Raw genomic sequence first — 11,086 nt, 5'->3', positions numbered from 1 at the left:
AGAGCTGAATTCCTTCTTCCTCTGGTCGGAGCCTCAGGGGACAGATGATGCGACCCACACCGGGGAGGGCAAACTGCTTTCCAGTCCACGGGTTCGAGTGCTCACTTCATTCAGGAACATCTGACCCTCCCAGTCAAACCAGAAATGAGGTTTAGCCAAATAGCTGAGCACCCCATGTCCCAGTCAAGCTGAAAGATATATTAACCAGTGTTTATTCACTTTGTGTCCACCGTGCGTTGGATGTAAGCATTCCATACTTTCCTCTCGTCTCTTCACTCAGTAACAGAGAGAGACAGCCATGGGCGTACCAAGTCCCGGGACCCAGAGTGACTTGGAGTAGGAGGGGTGGTTTCGTCACCCTGAAGGCCAAGACTGACAGGTGAAATCAGGACGAGCTAAAAACTGGAATGTGAAAAGTCGATGCCATAAATTTGTAAACGTCAGCATACCGCCCAGTCCTGAGAGGCCATCACTGCCGCTTCCTCAGCAGCTGGTTCTCGCGATCGCTGATAAGAAGGCTCATGCAAAGAACCCCAAGACCACCATTCAGTAAGAAGGCACACAGGGTTGGTTATCAATACCTTTTAATGGTTCACATTGGTGTTTGGGTTTTTTGTTTGTTTTTTTTTTCAGAAGAATTATAACAAAAATACATAGAACTTAATATGTTTCAATACAATGGGCAAGTACAGAATCTAAACAAGACAAGTCCATAAAGTACAATCCTTCTTGTGGGGGCAGAAGCTTCCATTCCACTGAGCAGGGAGAACCACATGATTCGGCACAATCCTCTCTCACTGCCTCCTGTTCAAATTTCAGAGACTGGCAGACTTGGAGACAAAACATATTAAAAAAAAAAATAAAACTAGATGTCAACTGCCTCAATTTCCCTTTCTGTTTTTCCTTTTCTCATTTTCGTCATAACCAGGTGGGATGAGGGCGCGAGGCAGGGCCCTGTGGGAGGGTTATGCTCTGTGATGGAATGCCAGGCACAAGCAGGGGTTCCCTGAGGTGACGAGAAATGTACTTGGAATCAACTACTCGGTGTTGTAGCTGACAGATACCAGCAGAGGGGAGGGAGTGAAACAGGAGCTACAGGACTGCTGGTGGGAGGCCTGATGGCCACAGCACACATTTAAATCCAACTTACACAGTGAGAAGATGCCCGAGTATGATCCTCAGTCAGCACATTCACACAGGAGTCTGTAACTGTGGATACCTCCTCTTGGTAACACAAGTTGGAATGTTAATGAAGCACAGACACTTCCGCTAAAACCCCACCAGGTACAGTCATTCACTCAACAGAAGTATCAAAACCATTTGGTTTTTAAACAAAAATCCTTCACATCCACCTGTGTTCAAAAATAATAACTTATGATATAGAATGAGCTACCTTAAAAAAGTAATTACCACAAAAGTGTTGAATGGTAGTGTGGAAAGACCCATTTTCCTATAAATGTAGTTCTTAGCAAGGGACAGATACGTAACATACATGAAAAATAAAGCCGTGACATTTTGTGCTTTTAGCTTAAAGCTAAAGCTAACCCCCTCAAAAAAAAAAAATGTTTTAAACAAGTATTAAGCATTTCAGCTCACTTAGACCAGCATGCAACAGACTCAATAAAGACATGTATTGTTTTTCCCCATTTAAGGAGCACACCTGCCTCCATGATGAATAATGATGGCGATCGTACTGGACCAGTAGGGTCCGTGCAGTGGAATATCGCCCAGATGGGCTGGCTAAGTAGCCATTTCCTCTCCTAAGCAGAACAAAAAACAGTAACTAGTGATGGGACACATGGGGCAGATTTGGCCAGAGTCGACCACACATTTACTTGCTTTAACATGTAACTTGTTAGGGGAGACACTGAATGGGTCAGTCGAGTAGAACAGAACATTTGAATCTCAGGGCAGTTCTGGATCATGGGATGAGCCTATCAGCCTCCAAGTGAGCCAAACCATGCCTCCCAAGCAACAAGGCAGCCATGAGCATACGCGAGCCAAGACTTGCTTTGGACAAAAATCGAGCCCTAACATTTTTTTTCATCTCTAGTATCATTAACACCTTGGAGAAAATAGAAAACAGTAATCAACAACAGAAGCTTGGCAAAGGGGATAAGAAACCCACAGAAAGAGTCTTGCGAAAACTGCTTCGCCAGTAGTTCCATCACGGCCCACCGCGGGGGCTTTAGGCCAGTGACTTCATGGACGCACCCTACGATGCACTGCCGAAGGTCAGTTTCGAGTCCGTCATGGTGACCCCAGTGTGATGCTGCCCGCCTTCCACTCACCACCTCCTACCCATAAGATCCAAGGGTGCCTCGGGTGATACAGGCCCAGGACACAGAGGTGTCGAAGCCAAAGAAGCTTCCTGAAAACTTCACCTTGGACTTGGGCAAGGAAACACCTCAGTGGTTTGGAGTCTTGGCAGCAGCATCCACACTGGGGCTTAACCTCAGCAGCCAGCCTGCAGGATGCTCCCCCCGGAGCGCTTGGTCACCGACAGAGTCGTGAATACCTGTGGGAGGAGAAAGCACGAGATTCTCAGACACACGAGCAGATGAGTTAACAGGAGTTCAGATCACACCACACATATGGAGTTAAAATGACGACTTAAAAGGAAAGAAACAGAGAAGTGATATAACCACTGATATCCTCAACTTCTCCAGAGAATAAAAGGGGAAAACATTTTAAAACAAAGGCGAAAGAGATAAATACTTACGTTTTAATGACAAACTTCATTAGGAAAAGAGTAATTAAAACAAGTTACCCAAGTTGCCTGTCTATTCTCTAAGAAAACGCACATGAACTATTTGGGACGCGCAGAAATGTGCAAGGTGTATCATTACAAACACCCGTGTACCCAACCAGCTCAGGGTGCTTTAGGAATGTGGCTAGAGTCCCACGTGTGCCCCTCCTGGTCGCCTCCTCCCTACTTCTCCCCCAATCACTGCCAACCCTTCCTACGAATTTCTTCCTGTTTTCTTTTGTAAGTTTTTAAAACTTTACATGAAAATGGCAAGATAGTGTCTTCTGCTACCTGCTTTCTAGGCTAAACATGTTTCTGTAACTCACCCATATGGACGGACACACAGCTCTAATTCTTCCATTTTTCACTGAAGAGTATTCAATTACTACAGTATGCTACACATGCTGTACACTACATATCCAAATCATTCAAGTGGTGCATCTATTACGATTACATATCCAGGCTCCTTTGGTTGGCCATCCAAGCTATTGCCAACATGCCATGTGCAACATGCTCTGCGGCATCCAGGAGTCTCCTCATACCTACAGCTGGAGGTACAATTGCTGGGTTGGATGGGGAAATGCAGCTCTGACTTGACTGGATTTCCAAGGTGTTCGACCAACTGACACTCTTATTTGCAGTGACTGACAAGTTCTCATTTCACATCCTTGCAAACATGTGGCACTGGTGGATTTACAGCTAATTAACATCTTCAGGCAGCTTTAACTTGCTGCTTTACAAGATGGCGTATATGTAAAACAATGCTTCTCCAACTTTAGTGAACACAGCCTGTTTAGACTGACTGAAACACACAGAAATTATACGGATTTTCATTTGGCAGAGCTAGGGTAGGGCCCAGGAATCTCATTTTTAGCAGGAGTCCTAAGTGATTGGTTGTAACACAGGTTGCCACATATGAGGATTTCCGTGGAACACCAGTGTCGCAATCCTGGCCTACAAGTCTACCGAAAGGTAGCCTAACCAACAGCTGCTTATTGCTGTAGTTTCACCAAACAGGAAACAGAGTCGAGATTTAAAAAAACATCATATTTCTACATCTAGAAACAGATCTTCATTCCTGTCCTACTGGAGTAATTGGTACCAAACCATCTCTCTCAGCTTAAAAAACAAAAAACTAGACAAAATATATGAAACCATTATTTTAGATATGGGACGACAGGCACTGGGCTGTGATTCCTGTACTCAAAGAAACAAGTAAGATGAGCCTTCCACAGGCCTGGCTGTCTACCTGGAGGCATCTAGGAGACGCTGGTGCAGGAGCCAGAGAGCACAGACATCCTGGTGACTTGCAGCGACAAGAAGGGAGACTGGGGAGGTTGAGGCAGCTGGATTTGTGGGGCAGAATTTCCCAGAGGCAGGAGCTATGCAGATAAAGAGCTCCAGAGATCTGCATGCAGGTCCCTCATCTCTGGCTGAATACCAAGCTGTGCAGGTCTAGGGGGCAGGCCCTCACGAGGCCAGGGAAGAAGCCACAGCCAGACAGCTGTAAGCTGAACCACCACCAGAGCCCACTCGGGGTTGGGAGAAGTCCCAGTTCTCACGACCTAGAGTCCAGTGGCTTCCCTGAACCCCTGAGACAACCAGTGGAGACCCCCACAAAGCCATACCTAGGAATAAGGCTAAGCATTACCAGAGTAACACCTACCCTAGACCACCCTAACAAAGCTTAAAACAAACCCCCAAAGGATCCAATGAGCCACAAGGACATTAATGGTCCACAAGAAAACTCGGGACTCTTGAAAGGAGGACAACAAAACATGGGTATCTGGCACAGATTCAAAGTGCTGAAAGAAGAAAACCCTGTCAACCTAGAGTTCTACAGTCAACAAAAAATACATAAAGAAAGCAAAATAAAGACATTTTCAGACAAACAAAAGCTGAGTGATTTTGTCACTAGCAGACCAACACCACCAAAAAATGTTCAAAAGTTTTTCCAGCGAGGGAAACAGTAACAAGAGATGACACCTTTCCCTACAAGGGGAAACAGAGTCACCATCACCTGCCTGGTGCGCCACACCCACTGCTCTTATGATCAAACCTCCCCCCTTACAATTCAGGGCAAGAATGCCCCCTCCAGGCTGGGATTTGGGTCTCATCTCCTCACGTTATTTCACACATCACCTGACCTCACCCCTTTTATTCTTAACCTTGCTCTTTCCATTGGTCTTTCTTAGATCGCATTTATCATAACACAATCCTCCCTCAACACTATGATCAGCTCTATCACTGATGTCTCTTGTCCTCCTTCAGCCAAAACCGTAAGCTGTTGGAATCTGTGGTCTATTTTTATTCCCCATTTCACTGACATCTGGCTTTGCCCCCACCACTCCACGTGAACACCTCTCCTGAGCTCGTCAGTAACTCCAGCTGCCAGATCCAGAGGGCACCTTGCAGTCTCATTCCACACAGCCTCTCCGCAGCATTTCCCACTGCTGATCTCACCTACCTTTTACAATTCTCTCCTCCCTTTGTTTCCTTGACAGTAATCTTCCCTGTTTCCTTCTTCTGTGGCTATTCCTCAGCCCTGGCATAGGGGTACTGAAGCACCGACTGACCCAGCCCTCGCAATGGCCAAGCCCCTGGGCGGGCTGGCTGTAGACCAGAGCTACCTAAATGTACTTACTCCAATGTGTTGCATAAATACTGCCACTGCCCATGCATGCAGGACATGACAAGGCCAGAAAGCACCACCCCAGGGCCCTATCCTCAGCTCTCTCCCATCTAGATACCCTCCTATGACAGTGGTCTCGTTCAGTCAACTACACCCTCCTAGGCAGATGAATTAGCCATCTCTCCAGCCATTGTGTCTCTCCTGAGCTACACACCAGTAAGACCTAACTGTGCCTCTTCTTGGATGACACTTCACACTTAAAATGCCCAGCACTGAACCCGTTCTCTTCCCCTAACCCCGTTCCTCCCAATGCTGGCATCACCACCACTTGGATGCCCAGGCCACGTACCTGGAATTAGTTCTTAATTCTTCCACCTTCATACTATGATAGGTCGTCAATTACTGAGTCACATATTTTGCTTTTTATCTGTTAAATCTGATCTCTCGTTGTGTTGACACTTTATAATAACTCATATAGTGTTTTCACCTCCCTGTGATGACCTTTGTGTGGACCACACATTTCCACCCTATTGGGACACAGACCTGGGGACCGGGGCTTGCTCTGGCCAAAGACACGTGTGTGGAATTGGGATGCATGACTTCTTGAACGCCAAGTGTGCTTGCCTACCTCCCTTCCCCTCTGCCACGTGCCAGCACTGCCTCAGGAAGCGGCTCCATCAGCCTGGTCCTGGTGAAGATGCATAGAAGCTGAGCTCATCCATGAAGACCAGAGAGCATCAGCAAGGAATAAACCTTTGCTTTTATAGGCAAAACACACCAAACCAAAACATCACCCAACTGTCCATCTATACTGCCTAGACATGAAAACACAAAAGGGCTTGTGTCCAATAAATTAAAGTTAGAAACATATTTGATCTCTGAGTACAACTGATATTTTAATCCAAATCGTTCTGGTTGCACTAAGTAGACTGGGAGGTAACATTGCTAAGATTCTGTCGAGTCCATCAGTCCTACCCTACAGGGATGGACCAACCTCTGAAGCCAGTAACTGTCTTACTGAGACTGGGCGCCATGGCTTATTTGGGGGCCTCTTGTGTGGACTCACTGAGTGCCTGCATCCTTGTTGGCACCTGGATTTCTTTTTTTAGTCTGCTGTCTCTTTGGCTCCTGAGAAACAAGTGATTTGCTGGTTTTTAATACAAAAATGAAAGAGCACAAAAATATCAAGGCCACTTTGACTTATACAAATCAAAACAACAGCTATCAGCATCAAAAGTACTTTTGAATAAAAGGGGGAAATGCTGTTATGTAAAGGAGAAACAATACTGAGAAAAACCCTTGGTCTGTTTTAGCTTAAAACAGTAACAAAGCCTCTCCCCTTCCTGATATACCAATATGTCATCAGCACCTCAAAAAATTCAGATCCAAGAAATAATGCCTGTACCCGAAAACATTTAAAATAGGAAGTTGGAGGAAACTATAAACAATTCTTATCCAGAAAAGTAATGATGAGAAAAGAGTTCATACTTGTTAGCAAAGATATGTGAAAATTCCTGAAATAAGTTATCCCCATAACTTATTTTACACTGAATTTGCAGCATTTTCATTAGTACTCTTGAATTCAATGCTGATGACACTGTAAGTTAGTATGACTCTTTGGAAAAGCAATAACGTTCCTTTGCTTAAAAAATGTGTGACTGTGGAAGAGGGCAGAAAGACAATATTCAATAATGAAAATAGCTGTTAGAATGATATCATGGGCAACTGAAAATATCAACAAACACACTCTCTTTTCAATTTTTACAATGAAAGAACAATAAAGAGCCAGGGAATGCATTCAAAGAAATTTCAGGCTTATGAATTTGCCAGCTTAAGTTTTCTTTCTTGGGAATTAATTTAGAAATAGAACCTACGATTTGGAAAGAAAATAAAACCTATCAAACATGCAAGCAGATAAGAAATAGCTCTTATCTATTTTTCTTATACCGATAACACACTCACATTAAAAAGATGGGGGAAGCCAATATACTGCCACTGTTTGTTCGTAGACATGAAAAAACTGATGGGGTCGATTTTTACAAAGATTTCATTTGCATATAACTGCTTTAGAAGCTTCATAAAATTTTAAAAAACGAGCACCGAGGCTGCCCCTTCATATTTTTCTGTGCAACACAAAGAACACTAACAAAGGGTCAAACACTGCTTCGGGCTTCACCTCACACGCACATCTGCTCCCAACACCTCCCAGCCTCACAAGAACCCCTCACTCTAGACCAGTGGTTCTCAACCTTCCTAATGCTGTGACCCTTTAATACAGTTCCTCATGTTGTGGTGACCCCCAACCATAAAATTATTTTTGTTGCTACTTCATAACTGTAATTTTGCTACTGATATGGATCATAATGTAAATATCTGATATGCAGGATGTATTTTGGCGACCCCTGTGAAAGGGTCGTTCGACCGCCAAAGGGGTCGCGACCCACAGGTTGAGAACCGCTGCTCTAGACTATGATTATGTTGACTATTAAAACGTTTGATGTTTGGCACTGAAGTTCATTTAAAGACATTTCACAGGGGCCTTTCTAATGTTCTTTCCTCTTGAGCTATTATATTTCCCCTACATTTATACTTGACAAGTTGAAATTATGACTCCAAATGATGTACAACCAGTTTCCCATTCAAATACTGCTGCTCAGATGTCCAGAATAAATTATCACCATACTATCTTCACACTGAATAATGCTAATGCATCACTGATGCTCCCGAGCTAAGATTCCCTCTCATATTGACACCAACGGGCTTCTGGTTAAAACAGCAATTCCTGCCCTAATGGTTTGGCTCAGTGGATAGCATCAGCCTGCGGGACTGAAGGGTCCCAGGTTCGATTTCAGTCAAGGGCACATGCCTGGGTTGTGGGCTCAATCCCCAGTAGGGGTGGGGTGCAGGAGGCAGCCAATCAATTATTCTCTCTCATCACTGATGTTTCTCTTTCTCTTCCTCTCTGAAATCAACAAAAATATATTTAAAACACACACACACACACAAAAACAAGAGCAATTCCAGAAGAAAACCCTTTAGAAGTGATATTGCTCCAAAGAGCAAAGTCTCAACTGAGGAATTTGTCCACTTTTCTAAGTAATTACTCTTCAAAAGCAAAGGTTGCTCAATTGCCTGGGTTATTTTGTCAAAACAGTGTTAACAGACATCATTTGATGATTCATTCTGCCAACCGCCCACAGCTGGCCTGGGAGCTGGGACTAGTTCTCAGCACTTCAAAGCAGTGTTCAGGACCAGTGTTTAAATTATTATTTCTAAGCCATCCAATGGACTGACACTTGTGAAATGCAATAAAATGTATTAGGAAAATGAATTTTTAAAAGGCATATTACTTTTAATTATTAAATCCAATGCTGTCAAATTACTCTCCAAGTTTCTAAACCTTTCTTCATTTCCATCCTTAACTCACTAAGGACAGTAACAAACATTCTGTGGCCAGCATTGGAGCAGCGCCCCTCTACAGTATATAGCTTGACATGAAGAGGCAGTGAGTGGTCCAGTAGCAAGTCCATGTCAGACCCCAGCATTTAGCACAGAGAAGGGTCCCTAAAATGCCCTACCAATCAAATTTCACTTTCCCTCAATCAAGTAGCTTCAAAAAAGATTTCCATAGCCAGGGGTTAGAAGCCTTTGGTTTTTCAAATTCGAATTTCTAAGCAAATAGTTCATAACCAGGGATTTAAAAAGTCCAGAGGAGCTTTTTCAAAATACATATTCCTTCCCCACCCACCCTCCCCCTTCCCCTTAAAAATACTGTAGTGATGACCATTTAGTCAAGGCACTTCTATAATGAAATACCCTGGGGAAACCCATCTATCAGATGTAGTCAGTCACTGAGTAGCTATCATATGCCAGGAACTGTCTGAGACGCTTCCACTTTCCACATAGCATTGCTCACCAACCCTATGAGTTAGATATTATCTCTAATTTATTTAACGTGGAAACTAAGCTCCTGAAAAGCCAGGTGACATGCCAGGTTCACTGAGAAGAATTCGCTGAGATCACAACCCAGGTCTGTGTGTCATCATTATGCTCATGTTGTCACCAATATCATTTCCATTTTTTAAATTCTGTTAAATATTGTAAGACGGTCTGTGGAAATGGCCTATCATCTGTACTACATGGTGCCTCAGGAGTCAGATGGCTTGGATTTGAATCCCGGCTCTGCCACCTCCAAGCTGGTAACTGTGGGCAAGTTGCTCAACCTCTCTGTTCTTATCTGTCAAATGGAGATACTACTGCACCGACCTCCTGGGCTTCCTCCAAGGGCTGAGTCGATACATATAGAGCAGAGTGCTGGACACACACAGGAACCCACACAAACATCAGTGCTGTCATCGGAGTTCTCCCCTAGAACCTGCTCTTTCTATCGCTCCCTACGTCAGACACAAATGTGAATCATTCTCAGTTCTTCCCTGTTCACATTTCCAACCAGCTGGCCAGCACTATCAACTCGCCCTTCTATTTCAATGGATCAGTGTCTCAATTTCCACTGCCACCATCCTAGTTCAGGCTGCCACTCTTGCCTCTAGACATGTCTCCTCCAGTCTATTTTCCAGTGTAGCAAGAGTGATTTCTCTCAACGTGTCTGATCATGTTATTCCCACTTTAAGCTTCTCTCAGCTGAAGCCCAGTGCCTCAGGATAAAGTAAAAGTGACCTGCACCTTGATTTACAAGGCCATGACCTTCCACTTATTTCTCCAGTATGTGTATGTGTATGTATGTATAAGTGTGTACCTACATATATATGATTTTTAAACCTATAAGCTCTTCAAGCTACAGCAGTACTGAGGGTTTCTCAGTTCCCTGAGTGAGCCATGCTGCTCCCACAAAGGCCTTGCATTTGGTGCTCTTTCTGACTGGCTAACACAACACATTCTTCTAGTTTTAGGCAAGACTCCCTCCTCAGCCCCCCTGCCCCGTATCCCTACTCCAAACACCACATGATTGCCGGGAGCCAGTCCATGCTTGCTGTTTCAAGGGACCAGGCATATATGGCATACTGTTCTTAATATGTTTGCTCACCTTCTTGGCACTATGTGTTTTAACCAAGGTCTCTGAGAAAGGTTGTTTCCCCAGGTAGGGATTTTCCCCTGAAGTTAGGGAGGGAATAAAACCTCTTAACTAAGTGCGAGGCGGGTAATTAATCACTTTAACTATGAACAATCATGCTTAAGCTACATAATCTTTACTCCCTGGAATGGAGATAAGAAACGCCCTAACCTTTGTAATAGAGATTGATAGGATTGAATCAACTGGTATAAATACAGATGTAACTAGACAGCAAGAGACAGAACATAGAACACAGAACTTAGAACACAGAACTTAGAACACAGAACTTAGAACACAGAACTTAGAATACAGAACCAAGAGAGACAGAACCTAGGCACAGAACCTACACAGAACGTTCTCTAGAGACAGAAGTGGGCAAGAGAACCTGACTAGAACCTGGTGACTGAACCTGGCTGGAGAATCTGGACAGAACCTGGCTGGAGAACCTAGCGAGGGAACATGGCTACAGAACCTGGCTGGAGAACCTGGAGAACCTAGCAAGAGAACATGGACACAGAACCTGGCTGGAGATCCTAAGCAGAACTTCGCTGGAGATCCAGACCAGAACTTGGCTGGAGATCCTGGCTAGAGATCCTGGCTAGGCTGCTGATCAACTGAACACTGTCTCCGTGTC

General features: G+C 44.3%; 1 protein-coding gene across 4 annotated transcripts in view; it reads right to left on the bottom strand.

The window, feature by feature from the left end:
• Positions 1-567: 567 nt before the first annotated feature.
• TXNRD1 (thioredoxin reductase 1) overlaps positions 568-11,086 on the bottom strand; it is a 58,596-nt gene continuing 48,077 nt past the window's right edge. For all 4 annotated transcript variants that reach the window (XM_036301129.1, XM_036301131.1, XM_036301128.1 and 1 more), the window contains exon 14: positions 568-2,518. In XM_036301129.1, the coding sequence (XP_036157022.1) occupies positions 2,456-2,518 (63 nt within the window). In that variant the 3' untranslated portion in view covers positions 568-2,455. The remainder of the gene's footprint in view (positions 2,519-11,086) is intronic.

The sequence above is a fragment of the Myotis myotis genome, unplaced genomic scaffold, assembly GCF_014108235.1.
Source record: "Myotis myotis isolate mMyoMyo1 unplaced genomic scaffold, mMyoMyo1.p scaffold_m19_p_3, whole genome shotgun sequence".
Taxonomy (NCBI): Eukaryota; Metazoa; Chordata; class Mammalia; order Chiroptera; family Vespertilionidae; genus Myotis; species Myotis myotis.
This window is presented reverse-complemented; position numbering and strand designations above follow the sequence as displayed.